General features: G+C 46.5%; 3 protein-coding genes across 4 annotated transcripts in view; 2 read left to right on the top strand and 1 right to left on the bottom strand.

Moving 5' to 3' along the window:
* The window catches only part of ZNF362 (zinc finger protein 362), a 210,759-nt gene that overhangs the window by 115,937 nt on the left and 74,802 nt on the right, over window positions 1-20,020 (top strand). The window lies entirely within an intron of this gene.
* On the top strand, window positions 7,711-11,052 carry LOC307222168 (UPF0688 protein C1orf174 homolog). Of its 2 annotated transcripts, none has more exons than XM_079987327.1 (3): window positions 7,711-7,863; window positions 8,686-9,189; window positions 10,336-11,052. In XM_079987327.1, exons 1-3 carry the CDS (start codon window positions 7,849-7,851, stop codon window positions 10,444-10,446), a joined length of 630 nt encoding a protein of 209 aa, XP_079843453.1. In that variant the 5' UTR covers window positions 7,711-7,848; the 3' UTR covers window positions 10,447-11,052. The 2 variants fall into 2 exon arrangements, with proteins under 2 accessions (XP_079843453.1, XP_079843452.1); XM_079987326.1 differs by lacking the exon at window positions 7,711-7,863 and adding an exon at window positions 7,946-7,987.
* On the bottom strand, window positions 12,526-19,846 carry DFFB (DNA fragmentation factor subunit beta). Its single transcript, XM_079987223.1, has 7 exons — window positions 19,693-19,846; window positions 18,959-19,085; window positions 18,231-18,419; window positions 15,835-15,914; window positions 15,067-15,237; window positions 13,605-13,705; window positions 12,526-13,237 (listed from the first exon to the last, which is right to left on the bottom strand). Exons 1-7 carry the CDS (start codon window positions 19,798-19,800, stop codon window positions 13,018-13,020), a joined length of 996 nt encoding a protein of 331 aa, XP_079843349.1. The 5' UTR covers window positions 19,801-19,846; the 3' UTR covers window positions 12,526-13,017.

Here is a 20,020-nt window from a genome sequence, read left to right as displayed (position 1 = left end):
CGCGCTGGTTTAGCACAGGGACTGATTGAGCAGGCAGCAGGGTCCGCGGACTGGATTAACGAGCCCAGTGGGCCACACCCCCGGGCCTTAGTTTGCCGACCCCTGGACTAGAAGGCCCTTGGTTACCCCTTCCAGCACTTCACTTCTATGATTCTATGCAGCTAGATAGTTATCTAGGACTATGCAGCTAGATAGTTATCTAGGACTACAGATCTCTTTCCTATCAGGGAATGGTCTTCCCTTAATAAACACATGCTTTCTGACTTCATACCAAGTCTCTGTCTGAATGCCTTTCAACCAAAGGCATGCTCCAAGCAAGGATTCGTTTAACTAAAGTTAACTTTCCCTGCCGCATTTAAACTCTACATGCGAACAGGCCGGACCTTGTATAACCTCTGTGTCAGCTTTCTGCAAGCAGATTGGGATGAATGCTTAACAAGCAGCTTGCCTGGAGGAGCCCCTAGGAGACCATGCAGGAAGCGCACAGCCGCCTTTGAACAATAGGTAATGTATTGTGGGGTGTTTTCCTGCTCTGCCTTTAACTGCATGAAAGCCACATTGGCTTTTTGACCAGCAGAGGACAGGCTGCTGCAGAGCAAACGAAGATGGGAGACAGATAAGATGCTTCAGCAATATGTAATAACAGAGGGAAGAGGCAGGCGCCAACAGTTATCCTTCTTCTAAAAATAGCAGTGGTGCAAGTGGATCCCCTTTTTGCACATTGTGCCTCATGCACATGCATCTAAATGCATTGTGCATGCACAGCAAGGACCCATGTGATGCTTCATCCTCCCATTTGCACCCTGCCAAGGTTTGCTTTGAACTGTGGGTGTGACGCCAGATGATGATTATTTTCCAGGAGGCCTTAAAATGAAGACCACACAGGCCTACAGCAGTCTTGGCATGTGAACATAAGAACATAAAAACATCAGAAAGAGCCTGCTGGATCAGGCCAAAGGGAACCCATGCAATCCAGCAACCTGTTCTCACAATGGCCAGCTAGATGCCTCAATGGGAAAACTGCAAAAAGGATTTGAGCACTGGTATTCAGCAACTGGTATTCAGAAGCATTGCTGCTTCTGACCCTAGAGGCAGAGCAGAACCATCATGGCTAGTAGCCATGAATAGCTTTATCCTCCATGAATTTGTCTAACCCTCTTTTAAAGTTAGCTGAGTTGTTGGCCATCACTGCCTCCTGTGGGAGAGAGTTCCAGAGTTTGGCTATGTGCTGCATGAAGAAGGACCTTCTTTTGCTTCTGTCGGGCCTTGGCCAAATCTAGTACAGGAGCCTACTTGATTCAAGACTTGCTTCTCCCTCTCTCACCTCAAAAAAGCTTGCGATTTGGGTTACTAACCCTGCTGTATTTCACTTGTCTAACTAATATAAATTGACGCTTTCAGTCAAGCAGTGTTTGGGCAAAACTCCACCCAAGAACTGCCAGATTCTACCTGGCTCCATCCACAATGTGACCCATTGATACCCTGGCTCCTCCTCCTCCTTCTCCCTGGATTCCATCCTGGCTCTACCCCTCACCCAGCTCCTTGTTTCCTGGCTCCAGCTGACTTGCGTTCACCTCTTGGACATTTTTCTTTCAAAACCCAGTTAGAAAAGCCCTCCTTGATAAGGGCCAGTGGCCCATCTAGTCCACCATCCCATTCTCACCGTGGCCCAACTGGATCCTTCAACCGCCTGCTGTCATTGCCACACACTGTATTGCTGTGAGTTTGTTGGGGGCTAGTCTGGATGATGCCAAGTGCCTTCCGATTCTTGGGATCAAGGATCTGTTGGGGTAGAAGGCATGAGAGCAAGCTTGCCAAACCAGTCCCCTTGTTGAGGCAATGGTGCCTGAGTAGTCAAGCACCGTGATTTGCATAACCAAAGAGAGGGGGCGGGGTGTCAGCTGAGCTGCAAGCAGGCTGGAAGCTGGAGACACCTTAAACATGCTTGCTTCGTGCTGGATCCAAAGCTGCGGCTAACAGAGAAGATCTGATGGTGCGCTACCGCTGCGAGCCCCGCCAATTTATGCTCAGGTTGTGCAGATGTGTAAATAAAACCATATACACTAAAGACACCACAGTCTCCACTGACCTTCATTCTAAGAAAACCAAACCTGCGACCCCTGGAGTCTCTCACCTCACAGAGATTTTAGGGCTGCACGCATTCTTCTTTTCCATTTCAACTGGGGTGCAGGCTTCCTCATCCTGGTACAGCACGCTCCTACAACACACAATTGCTGCCTTTTATACTCCCGTAATTAGAAGACGCAGGTGGCGCTGTGGGTTAAAGCCTCAGCGCCTAGGGCTTGCCGATCGAAAGGTCGGCGGTTCGAATCCCTGCGGCGGGGTGCGCTCCCGCTGCTCGGTCCCAGCGCCTGCCAACCTAGCAGTTCGAAAGCACCTCCGGGTGCAAGTAGATAAATAGGGACCGCTTACCAGCGGGAAGGTAAACGGCGTTTCCGTGTGCGGCTCTGGCTCGCCAGAGCAGCGATGTCACGCTGGCCACGTGACCTGGAAGTGTCTCCGGACAGCGCTGGCCCCTGGCCTCTTGAGTGAGATGGGCGCACAACCCCAGAGTCTGTCAAGACTGGCCCGTACGGGCAGGGGTACCTTTACCTTTAATTAGAAGATAATGGAAACTATTTTAAACCCTGCTGCATCAAGACGTCTCTTGAGGGCCATGCTAGATGTAATGCCATGACATCATTGATTGAATCTCCCGTGTTTAAAAATAAGATAAGAAACCGAAAGCAGTTGGTGGCAGGTCAACTCAAGATGACGGTGCTGCGGGAACAGGAGTGAAATCTGCCTCCCCCCTTCTTAACCCACTCCCACCCACTGTGGAGCTGTTATTTGGCCTACAGCAGAGGTTTTCAACCTTTTTGAGTCCACAGCTCCCTTGACCAACTACATTCTTTCTGCAGCACCACTGTGGGGCTCAGGAGCCCAGCTATGTCTCCCCTTGCCTGCAGAGCTGGCAGCCTCTCACCCTTTTTCAAACGCTCTCATTTGTGGAGTGTTCCCTCAGCCTCCTCTCCTCTCCCTTCTCCTTGGGAGTCCTCCAGGCAGCTGCTGCTGCCATCTCTGGTCTCTCCTCCCTCACCCCGAAGAGAGGTGCCTGTCAGAGGCACCATTCACCTGCGGAGCTTATAGCCAGGGCTGCTGCAATAAACAGCTGTGCAAGCCTTTGGGAGGCAGAGATGCGAGACGCCATCCGGGGGGGGGAGAAATAGGTACAGAGGCCAGTGTTGCCCATCGCACCCTGACCATCATTCAAGACACCCACTGGTCGAAAACCTCTGGCCTACAGGGATGTACTCAGGAGCAGAAGAAGTTGCCATATGATGAGTCAACCGTTGGTCCATCTAGTTCACTATTGGATGAACTTGCAGCCATGGCTCTCCAGGATGACAGACTGGGTATGTTCCCAGATCAAATGTATGACTCCCCTATGAAAGGTTGCAGTGTTTGGGAATTCTTAGAGGAGATTAAGAGGTGATGTGATAGAAGCTTATTTAGCTATGCATGGGGATAAAGAGGATAGAGAAAGTTTCTGTCCCTCTCTCATACAACCAGAATTTGGGGCCATCCAACTGAAGCTGAATGTTGAACAATTCAGGGTGAATACGAGAAAATACTCATTCACACAAGCACATAGGTAAACTATGGAATTGGCTGTCACAGGAGGCAGTGATGGCCCCCAACTTAGATGGCTTTAGAAGAGAGTTGGACAAATCCATTAAGGAGAATACTATCTATCCACGGCTATTGGCCATGATGGCCATGCTCAGCCTCCACTGTTGGAGGCAGCAATGCTTCTCTGCATGCCAGCTGCTGGAAACCACAGGAGGAGAGAGTGCCCTTGCTGGTTTCTCTCTGGGACATCTGGCTGGCCACTGTGAGAAAAGGATGCTGGACAACATGAGCCCTCTTTTGCCCCGATCGAGCAAGCTCTTCTTAGGTTGTTAGCCCTTTTCAGAGCAGACCTATTGAAATTAACAGACATGACTAATGTAGGTCCATTCGTTCCAATGGGTCCACTCTGAGTAAAGCTTTGCAGGCTACACCCATTATTATTAAAAATGTTTTTTAAATAAAACCAGAAGGGAGCGCTGATCACAGACATCTGGGTGTCACGCCTTCATTAGTCCTAATTCTGGGACCTTTGGGATCTGACAAACACCTTGTGCAATCCATCCTGCAAGCCACTCATGACTACAAAATATCCACAAGCTGACCTAGTTTGGCCAAAACTAGACACAGGCTTTTCCTGAATTGGGAGGGGTCCTGCCTAGACAGAGGCAGGTACGGAAATTTGACTCACTGCCGTTTTTTTATCAATTAGAACTACATCATTCCCTGGCTAAGGTTGCCACCAAGTGGCTGAGAGTTTGGAAAACACTGGGGGATTTTCAAGTTAGAGATACACAAACACACACACCATGTTCTTAAATTACTGTACTCAAATTGCTGTTTCTGCAGCTTCAGAGAACCAAATTGGAGGCACATTTTCTTGTTCCATTTGAAGAAGCTTTGTTTAGAATAGAAGTTGGGAAATACCCAGCCCAGAGCTTTCTCAACCCCTTTTCCAAAGCCCTGCTCCATGGCCTGCTAAGTATAATTGGTTTAACTCACACTGAAATGAGAATGGCTAAGAGAGTATTGCTAACATGGTGTGTGTTTCCCCCCCGACAGCAGTTTCCTGCGTGTTACAAATTCACCATGTTCGAAGGGTCGTGGCTGGTTCTTTGGTTTCTCTGAAACTTTGTGAAGGTGTAAATGAAACTCTCCAGGAAAACAGCTCCGGGCAAAATGGATGCTAAAAAGAGAGAGACCTTTTCTTATAGGTCTGTTTGGATTATTTCATATTTAACAACAACAACAATTTTATTATTTGTACACTGCCCATCTGACTGGATTGCCCCAGCCACTTTTGGCAGCTTCCAGCATATATAAAAACATAAAAAATATTACCCATTCTATTATGCTGAGCCTGTGCTGGACAGCGCGGTGGCGACGCGGGTGGCGCTGTGAGTTAAACCACAGAGCCTAGAACTTGCCGATCCAAAGGTCGGCGGTTCGAATCCCCGTGACGGGGTGAGCTCCCGTTGCTTGGTCCCTGCTCCTGCCAACCTAGCAGTTCGAAAGCACGTCAAAGTGCAAGTAGATAAATAGGTACCGCTCCGGCGGGAAGGTAAACGGCGTTTCCGTGCGCTGCTCTGGTTAACCAGAAGCAGCTTAGTCATGCTGGCCATATGACCCGGAAGCTGTACGCCGGCTCCCTCGGCCAGTAAAGCGAGATGAGCGCCGCAACCCCAGAGTCGGCCACGACTGGACCTAATGGTGAGGGGTTCCTTTACCTTTACCTTTACCTTTACCTTTACTTGATGCTTGCGGTTTTTCAAGAAAGTTCTGCATGTAAAAGTTTAAATATTTTTATGGGTCTGGACAATGTTTATTTCCAAAAGGGGTGAGTTTTTATGCATCCAGTCTCTTTAACCTGCACAATATTGATATCTCCAAACTGGCCTACTTGATTGTTTTTGCCTAAATAGACTGTCTGTCTGTCCTTGAACTCTGTCTGCCAGTCAGAGTGAACAAAACTGGGTTTGCTGAGCCAATGGCCTAACAGGTTTTTTGTTGTTGTTATTTTTAAAAGCAGCTTTATGTGTTCATTTGTTTTTCCTTTCTTCTTAGGCTTGGTATTAACTGTGGAGGGTAAAGGTAAAGGGACCCCTGTCCATTAGGTCCAGTCGTGACCGACTCTGGGGTTGCGGTGCTCATCTCTCTTTATTGGCCAAGGGAGCTGGCGTACAGCTTCCGGGTCATGTGGCCAGCATGACTAAGCCGCTTCTGGCAAACCAGAGCAACGCACGGAAACACCATTTACCTTCTTGCCGGAGCAGCACCTATTTATCTACTTGCACTTTGACATGCTTTCGAACTGCTAGGTTGGCAGGAGCAGGGACTGAAAAACAGGAGCTCACCCGTTGCAGGGATTCGCAGACCTTCTGATCAGCAACTCCTAGGCTCTGTGGTTTAACCCACAGCGCCACCCACTGTGGAGAGTAGCAAGTTGCAAATGAGGCCAGCAAAGGCTATTGTGTGTTTAAAAGCTGGAGGAAGAATTTCCACAGATGCAGCTACCTCCCTACAGCACTGTGACATGAGAAGGTTCACCTGCCAATATTCCCTCTTCCAAGCTGAAGACACAGGAGCCTTTTCTCCTTTCCATATGCTCTCCTTAGTTACACGAGATATTTAGCCTATGTAACCAGGGAGCAGTTGTTCCTGCAGAACAATTGGATCATTTTAATTCCAGAATATGGTCCCCTGCAAAAAAAGAGGCAGAGGCAGTATGCCAACTGGGTGGACAGCAAATAGCAGAATAGCAACAAATATCCATTGCTGAGAAAACATGGAAACGGAAGTGCTAAACAAGTACAGGGAAGAACCAGGCATTTGTGACTTCTTATACTGAGTCAGATCATTGCCCTGTCTAGCTCAGTATTGTCTACACTGGACGGCAGCAGTTCTCCAGGGTTTCAGGAAGGGTTCTCTCCCAGCCCTAACTGAAGATGCCTTTGGGGATAACCTAGGACCTTCTGCATGCCAGCAGATGCTCTGCGATTATTTTTTGTTCTGGAAGGAGAGGGACCTGCTGCTTCATCCCACCTGTTCTCAGGAAAAAAAACTGCTCCTTTTCCCTTATTGGGTGTCCAAGAGCCCGTATAGAGTCCTTAGGTAGGTTCCCTATCGGAAGGAGAAAATAACAGAGGCCAACCAGAGAATACTGAGAAGCAAGGCAGCTAGTAAGCCTGATCTTTATTAAAACTGTTGCAACAGGGTCCTCACTCACTACACACCCAGGAGAGAGGAGGATTGCCAGAACAATGGCGTACAAGCCCTTGTATAGACTCTTTGAAATTGCCACCCTGTAAGCTTAGAGGCCACCCCCCAATATATCATACATACATCACAGAAGGGGCAGTCTACAGCAGAAATCCAATAGTGACTGATTGCATTACCTGGGCAGCCCATTCTTTTGTGATGGTAAATACTTTAGTTCCTGAATCCAGGTCACAGGCTCACCCTATTCATACAGACATATGCCCTTAAGACAGGTAGGCAAAAGACAATGGAGAGGCTTTCCCATTTCCTTCCTCCTTGCAGAGAAATATTTGAGGTCACTGCGAGAGTCAAAATGGTTTGGGTGAGTCAAAATGACTCCAGGATTGTTCTCCTGTACTATTTCAGACACGTGGTTTATATACTTATGTATGTGTTTACCTCGTACATTTATGATCGCTTGTTTTGCATGTGGGACCTAGCCTAAAACATAGGATTTCTCACTAGCGATCTAGAAAAGGGGTCTTTTGAAACGTGAGATTCAGATCGTATCTCTCTATAATTTTTGTGGCTCTGTGTTTCGTGTATCGTCACCAGACATCCCGGTTGCCCTCGAGAAAGATGTCCGTTCTTTCCTCAATGTGACCTCCTAAGTCCTGATCTCGTCGTTAAAACTGCTAGAAGAAAGACGGACGGCGAGGGTAAGACATCAGCTCTATAAGTTCTGACTGGGGCGAAACACAGGAGAGACTGGAGACGCTTGATTTTTGTCTCTGAGCAACGCTGCCCTAAACAAAGATGGCGATGATCTCGCTCTCCGGGGGGCGGGGTGACGTAGCGCACAGAATAAAATGGCGGCCGTGACTTCTGAAGGAGCCCGAATATTGATCTTGGTTGGCTGTTTTCCCTGCGGGGAGGCTGCGGAAGTAGCTCTGCGTGCCGCCGGAAGTTGGTGATGGTGCCTGGCGGACCTGACCTGGTTGCGGACAGACCTTCTTCTCCATGCGGGCCGGGAGTGTGAGTCGAAGGTGGAGGTTCTGCTCCACCCTGATTTGCATATGCTAATATATATTGATACATTTAAATATTTGCAGGTTGGCGGTGGCCGTTAGGGATGCTTCACCATAGAGGGTTGCCCGTTGTGCGTATGCTAATTTATGCAAATAATTGCCTCGTGTTTGTGTGAATTGGTCACCGGGTTAGTAATAAACAGGTTTTGTTTCGTGTGTTCTTATTGCATCGTTTCCCTAAATATCTCAAGGTGATCACATGGGTGACCCCTCCCCCAATGAAGGGTTCTCACAACACCCGTGTGAGGTAGGCTTGACCAAGAGAAAATGGCTCAGATCAGCCAGACTAGTGTCAGTGGCTGAAGGGGGATTTGAACCCAGGCCTTATGGCGTCCAAGTCCAATTATTGTGTCGCTGTCTCTTTCTGTCCACCACTCCATTCTAAGAGGATTTCAGGATTTTCATATGGGCTTAACTTGGATAGACAGATCTGTTATATTTGCTTTGCAGATTCTTAGATTTCTTTGTAAGAGCTTGGTGTAGAAATGATGGTTAGTAAGAAAAAAATTATTTTGTCATTGATATCCCATCATTCCTTCCAAATTGCTTGGAGGGGCATATGGAATTCTCCTTTCATCCTCAACAACCCTACGAGGCTGAGAGGGACTGGGTCAGAATTGGGTCATTGCTGAGTTGGGTGAGATTTGAGCCTGAGAGTTCAGTAATAGTATCCTATCTCTGTTCTGGGCTAACTGAAACTTGTTTTTCTGCTTATCATCAATTTGATGTGGAGGTTTGAGTCTCTATGGCTTTTTTTTTGTTCAAACAGGGTCCTTCACGCAAAGCAACTGACAGACGCCCTTCAAAGAAGCTAAAATGTGAAAAGAAAAGCCTGGCCAAACGGGAGATACAAGGAGCCAATTTCTGTGCGAGCACCAGCCACCTTCTCTTCCCAAAAGAGACAGCCGATAAAGCCGCCTCAGGCGTGAAGTTTCCACACCTCAAGATGATGCTGCAAAGTGAAGGGAAGGAGGTTCCTCAGATAGCTGAAGAGATGCTGGAGGCTGAAGAGGATGGCCTCTGTGTGAAGCCATCAGCGCCAGGTACGGATGGCAAAGCCCTCTTCCAGCCCCGTGTCCAGAATGTGGAGGAAGAGAATGAGGAAGAAGAAGAGGAAGAGGAGAGCTGTGGAGCTCGGTTGTCGGATGACTCTGAGATGGAGCCAGAGGTGCTGAGTCAAGGCTTCAAGTTGGACAACAGCATTTTCTTGAATGAGGACAGCAACCAGCCACTGCCAGTAGATCGATTCTTTGGCAGTGTGGCGTTTATGCAGGTAGGGGAAGGGGGTCAGCAGAAGGAAGCTTGGGGTTATGGCTGCAACCCAAATCCCACTCATTTAGGAAGCTCTCGTATTATTATTATTATTATTTTATTAAACGTATATCCTGCCCATAAGAAACCAGAGAAAGAAAAACAATTTTAAAAAATAAAAACATTTAAAAACAGTCACATAGTCATCACAGCTAATAATTTCAAGGGTGCCCAAAATATATGTCTTTGTAGGACTTCTGAGACAACTAATAAATTTGGGTAGGGGAGCTTTTTGGCTCCTTATTAGGATCTAGTCTCATGAGCTAAATTTTAAGTATGGGTGAGGTTGCCCACCTGTCATTCACTTAACTGCTCCCTTTTTTGATGGAAATGAATGTTTTATGTCTGTTTGACACTGAAGGGCTGAGGGAGACATAAAGTGGTGTTCAATGCTAGTCCTACTCAAAGTAGTTCCATTGAATGGTTATCTTAGGTTAATTAATTTCAGTGGATCTACTCATGACTGAATACAACCAAGAATAGATAATTATTTTCTTGTTTTACTATAAATGTTGTTGATTTATCAAGTTTTTGTTTTTATTTGCCTGGTTCTCATAAACCAGCAGAATGAGAGATGCCAAAGAGTTTCTTTGCAGTTCAGCAGCTTGTAGCTCCATTTCTAACTTTTATTTTTCTCAGGAAATTAAAAAGTAAATTCAATTTGTAATCATTGACTGAATAAATTGCATTTTTAGTATATCAAACATGATAATTTAATGGCAAACCAATTTATATATTTTAAGACATTTTATGTTCCTAAAGTAACAAAGTGACTTTTGATCCATTAAGGGTGCTTAAAAAAATGCATTTTTTTTTCAATTCCCTCCCCCCCCCCCAAATTTCCCAGGGAGGGGGAGAATGGAGGGGGAACAGTTCTTTTCCACAGCTTCACAATTTGCAGAAACTTTACATGTCTAATCGGTTGTCCTGGATGTTCATGCATTCTAGGAATAACATGGTACCTTCCTGATGCTGTTGGACTACAGTTCCCATGATCCCATGCTGGCTGAGGCTGATGGGAGCTGGAGTCACACAGGGCCCCGAGTGGTCTGTCTGAAGCAACCTTGGCCCATGCATTAAGTCTGCTCTTGGCTTGTTCCTTTCCTAGGACCTCCCAGCCCATCCTCTCTCCCGGGTGTCTGCCAGCAGGCGAGAGCTGAGAAAGGGACACTTCATAGCCAAGGACGATGATGACGATGAAAAGGAAGAAGTCGCTTGAGCACCGAGCACTGACCCAGTCACCTTCAGTAGCTGCCATTTATTTTTCCCTGACGCAAATGTGCATCTCACCACCGTTGTTGCATCTTCTAGAGAAGTGCATCTTCTTTTTTGAAAAAGTTAACCCTCCCAGTTCAGATGTTGGAGGCAATGTCACAGACTGTGTGTGAGGCAAAGGCAGAAAGTCAGCAGAAAGTTTGACAGCACTTGTTACGAACAACTCCTGACTCCCAGAAGGGGAGAAGAGCAAACAGTTCCCAGAAGCAGCATGTGTGTGGGAAACAAGTCAGTATCTTGATTCCTGTGAGAATGCAAGCTTGGAAGGTAGGAGTTGTGGGGTCACTTGGCAACTTCCTGCAGGCGCTTAGACCTCAGGGGTCGCACCAGCAAGCTTGGGAGGAGAGTTTGCAGGATCTCTCGGGCACAGTGAGAGATGCTAGCCCCAGTATGAATGACTATCCCCTCCAGCCTCCTTTTCCAAAGAGGTAACGGTCCACTTTGCCTACAGTATTTCTTGCACTGCTGATCACCCAGGTTGCGAGGCAGCGGCCTAGAACGGCAGAAGCTTAGTAGAGAACTAATTAAAAACGATTTATAGAGCCCTTAAGTTGTGTTAGTTCATGTTGCAAAGCGGCTGATGCCAGAGAAGAGAAATCTGCTCTCTGGATTTTGTTGCTCCTAATGAACGGAAGACTGTTGGATAGTTCCCAAATGACAGTGTTATTTGTGTTGGCAGGATTTTATTTAATTTTTATTGCACATGAGGAAAACACAGCATGGAGGAGTGGTGCAGAAATTGAGGAGCCACAGGGCTAAGCGGGGCAGCGAGGGGGGTGTTACCAAATGTTCTACTTCAAGGAAGCTTCTACCCCAGTTGATCTGCCACAGAAGCCTAGACTGTTGCAGAGGATTTTGAGAAATAGTAGAAGAGCCCTGGTGGATAATAGATGTGTCATCTAATCCAGCCTTCCAGATGTTGTGAGCTCTATAAATTCCCAGTAACCACCCAGCAAGGGATCAGGGATGATGAGAGTTGTAGTCCAACAGTTAGAGGGCAACAGGCTGGGGAAGGCTGCTCTATTCAAACGTCTTACAGCAGCAAGTTAGGTGCCTCCAAATGGGCATCTGGAAACCAGGCATTCTCACAGTTTAGCTCCTCTTAGTCGCCTTAGCTAATTACAGATGATAATCCTTTCCTCCACTAATCTGTCTAGCTCTTTATAGTAAGTTAGGCTAACCTGCATCCCTCCAGATGTTCCTGGACTCAAAGCATACTTGACAATTGGTTGTACAAACAAGCTAAATTGGGAGCTGGAGTCTCAACATTTGGAGGGCTTTAGGGTATCCTCCCCTGATTTAGAGAGTCAAATTGAAAGGAAACCACCTCTGTTTCCTGCACGCCCCCCCCCCCGAAAGTAATTGGGAGGTGTTTTATTTACTGTGTTTATAGCCCACATTCTTCTCCAAAGAGCTTGAGGTGGTGTACATGGTTCCCCCCCCCCCCTTATTTAATCTCCACAACAGCTTTGTGAGGTAGGTTAGCCTGAGAGGCAGTGACAGGCCTAAGGTCAGCCAGTGGGGCCAAGTGGGGATTTTGACCCCGGTCGCTCTAAGCATTATCCCACACTGCTTAGAGAACCATAGTTGTCTGTGTGACATCACAGTGCTCACTGCATTAATCCCTGTCCTCCTTTCTATTTTCATGGCTAGCAACCAACATTTTGCATGTGATACACTCCTTGGGTCCTGGTGTCACGGACTTGTTGGATGCAGAGAAATGGTAGGAAGAACCAGCTGGGGAATCCCCAAAGGGAAGAAGGCTCAGAGACAGGGGATTGGTGGGAAAACAGTGAGGGAGAAGACTGGGGGGAGAATGTGTTGGGAGCTGAAGAGGTAACAGGGCTTGGCGAGAAGGGGGAGTTGGTATGGGGGGAGCATACATTTGTCCTAAATGTATAGGACTTGTTTCTGAACAGACGTGCTTAGGACTCTACTAGACAGGAGAGCTAGATATGCTACAGAAATAAAATCAGGGCTTTACAAGCTCTGGGCTTGAAATGAAGGATACAAGCATATGTGATTGGTTTCTTATTTTTCATGTTCCGTTCTGCAGTACTGCAGGATAAGCCAGACTGAAAATGGCACAGAAAACATAAGGCAGTGAAGCCATTTTCTGTTTCTACTACTTGATTTAGGGTTTCTCCATGCTTTGCATGGTGGAACTTCCGCCACACGAGTACTCATATAGGTAAACAATGAGCCTTCCATTTAAACATTGCAAAATCCCCATAGGATGTGGAGAAGAATCCATTGTTTGACTTGGGTGACCGCATGGGCCCTGGCCAATAGGCACCCACATCAGGGAAATAAATGGAGTTGCCAGCATCCGGGAGTTCAAAAACGTGTGCCCTTCCTCCTGATGGAGACAGCCACGTGCAACTGAGGTCAAGGGCCAGAAGGCATTGGGACTCCACAAAATAAAGGCTCATCGGCCAGACCACCCACCCAAGTGCTCAGGAAAAAGGTACATCAGCCCACAACTTAGAAGTCAGTCCCTTGGCAAATGGGGGGGTCACTTCCGGATCTTGTGGACCCCTTTCCGTTTTCGGTAGATCTTGCTCTTGTCACAGCTGAGGTTGTGGTAGGCTTTCTTGTGGCAGGCAATGTGCACCAGTTTCAGATTATGGACAGTAAACAGGAGCTGGTAGAAGTATTCCCAGTTCACTACCCTGCCGTCTCGGCCCTTTACAGCTTCTGCTAACGTCGGGAGGACCGTCCGCTTCTTCTCAATTCTGAAACAGAAAGCAAGCCCTGTGGATGTTAATGTTTAGAGCCTTTTTCAGAATTTGGAAACAAGCAAATGTTTCCTGGGGACCCAAGGCAGTGCACGTTCTGTGCAAACCCAGGGGAAATAGCAGAATTCTGAGTCCTGAATCTCAGGGCTCAGGGCTGTTGCTTTTCAAGTTTGTTTTAAAGTAACATCCATTGCCCCACCCAGCATTGTAATGTGGCCCCCAGAAGGCTGCCTGCTTAGCAACACAGCCCCTGAGCTGGAATAGGTTGTCCAACCCCAAAATTGGAAATCAGTCTGCCTTCCGATGCCTTTTGTCTTTCCAAAACGACAGGAAATGCCCGTTCAGATATTGCACTTGTACCTACACGTGGTCGAGGTTCCAGGTACTAAAGAGGACTCTGCTCTCTTTGTTCCCATACGGATTGATGGAGTGTTGGCTAGGGCAGTTTTCTGCATCAAAAGGGCCCTGCGGAAAGACGACAGCATGAAATAATAATACAGTAATGTTGTTATTTATACCCTGCCCATCTGGCTGGGTTTCCCTAGCCACTCTGGGCAGCTTACAGCATATCTAAAAACATAATAAAAACATCAAACCAAATAAAAACCGAAGCTGAGAGTTCATGGGGAAAAGGGAATACATAAATTTACATAAAAATAAACAAGTTTAAATAAATCTCTGCAAGGGGACAGGGTGTCATGGAATGAGGATCACAGCTCCCTCCTGTGCCCTTGTGAAGCAGGTTAGGCTGAGAGGCATCAACTCTCAGCAAGCTTTGAGGCCGAGTGGAGGAATCTGAACCCTGGTCTCCCGAGTCCTAAACCCTAAGGCAGTGGTTTTCAATCACTGTGCTGTGGCACCCTGGGGTGCCTTGAATGATGCTCAGGGGTGCCACAGGTCACACTGGCTTCTGACCCTCTTCCCTCCTCCTGATTCCCTCTCACATCTTTGCCTCTCAAAGGCTTGCACAGCTGCTTGTTGCAGTCCTGGCTACAAGCTCCACAGGTGAATAGTGCCTCTGAGGCCTTGGAGCAAGCAAGCAAGCAAGCAGGTGAGGGAGCCCACCCAGCCAATCCGCCAGCCCTTGCTGTTGGGAATGGACAGACAAGTCCCAGGGCAGTGTGAGGAGGTACCTCTCTTTGAGGGGACAGCTAGGAGACCAGGCACAGTGGTAGCAGCTGCCCGGAGGACTCCGAAGAAGAGGGGAGAGGAAGAGGCCGAGGGGACGTTCCACAAGGGAGGGTGTTTGAAAAAGGGTGAGAGGCTGCCAGCTCTGCAGGCAAGGGGAGACATAACTGGGCTTCTGAGCCCCCACAGGGTTGCCGCATTAAGAATGTCGGTGGTCAAGGGAGACGTGGACTCAAAAAGTTTTAAACCTTTGCTCTAAGGAATGCAACTGAGAACTAAGCCAGTTGGGGCACTGCAAGGGCCTATCCAGCTCTGCCCAGCCCTACAAAGGGAAGCTCGGAGGCCAGGTTTCAATCAGAGGCTGAAGAGAGAATCCTGCCAAGGATAGCGCCTGCTCTGTCTCCATCTCTGTCCTACTCACGCTGCTGCCGTCGGAGGTTCACCTCTTGCCCGCCGTGGATTCCCTTCCCACTCTTCTGAACTGTTTCAGTTGCTGCTTCTGAAACACGATCCTTGCCTGTCCCTGCCTTGGACTCCAAAGAACTAGGACCTCATTTCCCCCAGACATGGGGGTCTGAAGCCCACCAGAACCTGTGAAAAGGGGTCCTTAAGGGGTATGGCTTGAACATGCAGGTGAATCTGCTGACCTCATCAGAAGTCTAGGCAGCTGGCGCACCAGAAACTAGTTTGAAACTTACTTGACAAGAGAACCAGCCTTCTGGTGTGCAAAGACAGACCTTCTTGTCTTCTCTCCTGTCAAAATAACAGCCATTGTACCTCTCTGACTTTAATTTCAACAGCATCTCTTCCGCAATCTCTTTGAATTTAGCTTGGACGGCTGGGTGGAGTGCGGAAGCATAGTTGCTGACCTTTGTTTAAAACAAAACAAAACAAAACAAACAAAGCTGTGGCGTATTCATGTATTTAAGGATTCCTACCCTATGTTTTGGCTGAATGGATCTTCAAGGTGGTTCACAAATGCATTGGGTGGTATTCAACTAAGTTTTACTCAGAGGTGACCCATTGAAATGAATGGGTCCAGTTTAGTCATGTTCATTCACTACACTGAGGCTGCTCTGAGTACAACTAAGCTGAGTGGAATCCACTAACTAAAAGAAAAATGTAGATGAAAATGTAAGATGGGTAGCTAGCCCCTCTGCCCCCAAAATCTTCAAAAAATGTTTTTTGTACGCAGGAAGGCGCAGGCCTTGGAGAGCAACTCCTTCAGGCTTCTTCCCGCCACCCCTCAGACTTGTGATTTTAAATATTTGTGTGTGTAATCGGACAGTCCTGTGTCCAGTAGGGTCCCCTACTGTTTAACTCCCCAGCTACTTCCCATTTATAATCATTATAATACTGTTTAAATATGACCTTTAAAACTTTTACTAGCTGCTTCCATATGGCCCTCCCTGTGATAACTGATGCATCTAAAAGGTGAACTATGGGCTGCATCAAACATGCATTACCTCTTTCATGTAACCTCGGATCCTGCTCTCACAGCTGTAGCGCATGTAACTGGACTTCGTCTTAAAGCGAGAGTCAACCCCTAGGAGAGAGGGGGGAAACCCCATTAACTTTCTACCCGCATCTATAAAACAGGCCCTTCTTCTGAAAGCAGTTCTGAAGCCTTTTTAATACCCAAGGTGTGGGGCGAAGAACCCCTATTTGATCTTACTCCTGTACAGGCAGTGTGGTGTAGTGGTTAGAGTCCCAGATTATGTATTTCAGGCCTGAGTATTTCAGGCCTTTGGCTCAAGATCATGTCACTATCTCTGCATGAGCTGAGATTGAGAGGTGTGCAGGAATCAATGCTTTGTGTTGGGCTTCCTCTTCCAAGGGGCTTTGGACGCACCCAAAATGAAACATCGACTCCCTTGCAAGGTAGTAGACTCTCCTTCCTTGGAGGTTTTTAAAGAGAGGTTGGATTAAGAGAGACCTAGAAAGCTGGACAAGATTGAAACTTTCCTTGTTAGGCCGAATCGCTGCTATAAAGATGAATGTATTGCCAAAAATGCTGTTCTTGTTTCAAACTTTGCAAATTGTGGACAAAACAGAGTGCTTTCGGAAGTGGCAGAGAGATATTTCTAAATTTGTCTGGCAGGGCAAAAAGCCCAGAATTAAGTTTAAGATATTAACTGATGCGAAAGAAAGAGGGGGCTTTGCCCTGCCAGACTTAAGGTTGTACTATGAAGCTGCAGCTTTCTGCTGGCTAAAAGATTGGCTGCTTCTCGAAGACACTGATGTATTAGATTTGGAAGGTTTTAATAATGCTTTTGGTTGGCATGCATATTTATGGTATGACAAGGTTAAGATCAATAAGACTTTCAAGAACCATATTGTCAGAAAAGCAGTGTTTAATGTCTGGACAAAATACAAAGACTTATTGGAAAACAAAACTCCAAGGTGGCTTTCACCATTGGAAGCTAAGGCCCGGAAAAGACTCAGTATGGAGGCCAAATGGCCGAAGTATTGGGAAATATTAGAAAAAGATGGAGATAATTGGAAATTGCAGAGTCAGGAGAAAATGAAAGATAAAGTGCGAGATTGGCTACACTACGCTCAGATTAAAGAAGTTTTCAAACTTGATAAAAAGTTAGGATTCCAGGTGGAAAAATCGAAGCTAGAAACGGAATTGTTAGAGCCTAAGACTAAGGTACTTTCAAAAATGTATAACTTGCTGTTGAAGTGGAATACACAAGATGAAACGGTTAAATCAGCTATGATAAAGTGGGCACAAGACATTGGATATAACATTATGTTTGAGGACTGGGAGAGGTTGTGGACTACTGGGCTGAATTTTACTGCATGTAAATGCTTTGAAAGAAAATGTGATGAAAATGATATATAGATGGTACATGACCCCAGTCAAACTTGCAAAAATATACCACTTGTCTGATAATAAATGTTGGAAATGTAAAGAAAATGAAGGAACATTCTTTCACCTCTGGTGGACTTGCCCTAGAGTGAAGGCTTTCTGGGAAATGATATATAATGAGCTGAAAAAGGTATTTAAGTATACCTTCCCTAAGAAACCAGAGGCCTTCCTTTTGGGTATTGTCGGCCAGAACGTGTTAAAGAAGGACCGAACATTTTTTATGTACGCAACAACAGCAGCAAGGATACTTGTCGCTAGGCATTGGAAAACTCAAGATCTACCCACACTGGAAGAATGGCAGATGCAACTGATAGACTATATGGAACTGGCTGAGATGACTGGCAGAATCCGAGACCTGGGAGAAGAGACGGTGGAAGAAGACTGGAAGAAATTTAAGATTTATCTACAAAAATATTGTAAATTGTATGAATGTTAAGAAGGATGCGAGAGTATAAACAACTTGGCACCATTAAGCTAGATGAAGTGAACTACGAAGATAAGCTAAATTTAAGAAAGGATAAAAATTTTTGGAAGTTGTAGGTTATATTTAAATTCTTTAAGATTTGAATAAAGGATAGTTAAAATCAGAGATATAACATTGGAAAAGTAGATAATAAGAATAGAAATAAGGGGATAAATTTGCTGGAAAAAAATTTATAAACAGGAACGCAGGAGCGGGAGATGTGAGGGAGTCCAAAGAAGTGAAGAGAACTATGTCAAGAGATGTTATATTGTATTGTTTATTGGTATTGTAATTTTAAACAAAACTGTTAATAAATATTATTAATAAAGAAGAGAGAGAGGTTGGGTGGCCATCTGTCAGGGATTCTTTAGCTGTGATTCTTGCATCGCAGGGGGTTGGGCTAGATGACCCTTGGGGGTGCCTCCCAACTCTGTGATTATATGAAAAGTGTAATGTTTAGCAAAGAATAAGAAGAAAAATACAACCCTCCTTAAGGGCCGTGTCGGCACCGAGGCAGAGCTCACCTTCGAACCATCTCCCATCTTCCTCTCTGCTTTCCCCTGAAATATTTTCACTGAGAGTCTGAATGAGGTCAGCCAGCAGCTTCCGTCTCTTGGGGGCTTCCTCGTCAGAGAGCAGCCCCTGAGCTGCGCGAATAACAGCATCCGTTCGGCTAGAAAAGGCATCAAGAAACCGCCGGATCTCGCTCACATCTGCAAGGTTGTTAGAGTGGGGGGAGGGTGTGTGCAAAATTATTCAGGGTTGCTCGTTCCTGCTTTAATCAAGATAATATTTTTCATTATTATTAATGGTAGTGAAAATAATCAGTAATTAGTATTAATTTTTAATCAGTATTAACAGCAATAATGAAACGCTTAACATTTTCAAAAAGCTCTCATGCATTCAAAGCATTTGGAATATCTGACTAATCTGAATGCATCAAACCTGGATTTATCTGAGTCAACATGGTTATATTTGTGGTGCAACCAATTACAGTAATTCATGAAAGGAAGGGAAGAAAGAGAAAATTTCTGCTTTGTACAAAAGTCAGCTTGTTCGATGTGACCCTTAAAATGTGCATGCTCACCATCAACAGAAATTTCCCAGTTAACAATATTATTTCATAATTTATTAATTTCATACAACGCTATGTGATATTTGTTGGCTGGGTTATGTGCATACACTCAAAATGCATGAGGACGGTGGATGTTTTCAGGCGGAGGAATAGAACAAAACTCCCTGTCCTACTCACAGCCGTGCCAGCTCTCTCCTGGGGGTAGCAAGATGAGTTCCGAATGATCTGGAATATGCTGAAAATACCCTTCCGTCACCTCTGTGCCGTCCTCATATAAGCACAGCCGGCAGTCAGTGTAAGGGAGCTGTTGGGAAGGTGACACAAGGCACATGGAGTCAGGGCAGCCGTCACAAGACACAGGAAGATTCCCCCGCCAGCCCTCTCCCCAGACCAACTTTTATTCTTTTCTTACATTTATGTCCCACCTTTCTTCCGCCATAGAACCCAAGGTGGTGTGTATGTGGACTCCCATCCAGTCCTCAGTCCCCAACCTGCTAACTTCCGCAAGGAGGTGGCCTCATCCTAGCCAGAGCACTGGGGTTTTGTTCAGATGCCACCCTAAATCAGTTTGCTTGCTCTAAACCAGTGTTTCCCAAACTTGGGTCCCCGGCTTTTTTGGACTACAATTCCCATCATACCTGACCACAGGTCTTGCTAGCTAGGGATGATGGGAGTTGTAGTCCAAAAACCGCGGAGACTCAAGTTTGGGGAACACTACCCCGCTTTCCTGGATTAAAGAAGGGAGTTCTATATTTCCCTGGGATTCCCTTCCAACTCCAGTTCTGTGTATTCTATTAACAAGCAACTTGAGCACCTGCAGTTCTTCAGCGGCTCCAGCAGGGGCCGCTGCATGCACTTGATTTCCGCGGCGGTCCTAAAGCCCGCTGCATACCCAACCACCTCAACTGCACCTGCAGGAAGGCGCAGGCCTTGGAGAGCAACTCCTTCAGGCTTCTTGCCGCCACTCCGAATTTCCGATCGCTGCCGAGGCTACGGATTTTGAACGCTTTGGGTGCCATCGCGCCGCCGGCGGGGCTCGAACCCACAGAGCCTAGCTTCCGGGTCTCGGCCCCGAAAGGAGCGAGGCTCTGATTAGTCGACAGAAGTGCTTGTCAAGCGTTAGGACCCGCCTCTGTCCTCCCTTAAAGGAATAGATTATTTTTATTGGTCAACATCGATCCGCGACCGATAAGAAAAGGTTTAAGGAAATGATTAATTGGCTACTTTGAGGACAATGCT

This window comes from Podarcis cretensis (assembly GCF_951804945.1).
Source record: "Podarcis cretensis genome assembly, chromosome: 8".
NCBI lineage: Eukaryota > Metazoa > Chordata > Lepidosauria > Squamata > Lacertidae > Podarcis > Podarcis cretensis.
Note: the sequence above shows the minus strand (reverse complement) of the source record. Positions and strands in the feature narration are given on the sequence as shown.

What these genes read in the sequence shown, in the direction of transcription:
- DFFB (XM_079987223.1), bottom strand. Translation starts at nt 19,800, where the DNA reads ATGGCACCCAAAGCGTTCAAAATCCGTAGCCTCGGCAGCGATCGGAAA. An exon ending in AAGGCTGGTTCTCTTGTCAA is followed by an intron (nt 13,706 to 15,066) that starts GTAAGTTTCAAA and finishes GTCTTTCCGCAG; the next exon opens with GGCCCTTTTGATGCAGAAAA. An exon ending in ACCTGGAACCTCGACCACGT is followed by an intron (nt 13,238 to 13,604) that starts GTAGGTACAAGT and finishes TTTCTGTTTCAG; the next exon opens with AATTGAGAAGAAGCGGACGG.
- LOC307222168 (XM_079987326.1), top strand. Translation starts at nt 7,961, where the DNA reads ATGCTTCACCATAGAGGGTTGCCCGTT. An exon ending in ACCATAGAGGGTTGCCCGTT is followed by an intron (nt 7,988 to 8,685) that starts GTGCGTATGCTA and finishes TTGTTCAAACAG; the next exon opens with GGTCCTTCACGCAAAGCAAC. An exon ending in GCAGTGTGGCGTTTATGCAG is followed by an intron (nt 9,190 to 10,335) that starts GTAGGGGAAGGG and finishes TTCCTTTCCTAG; the next exon opens with GACCTCCCAGCCCATCCTCT.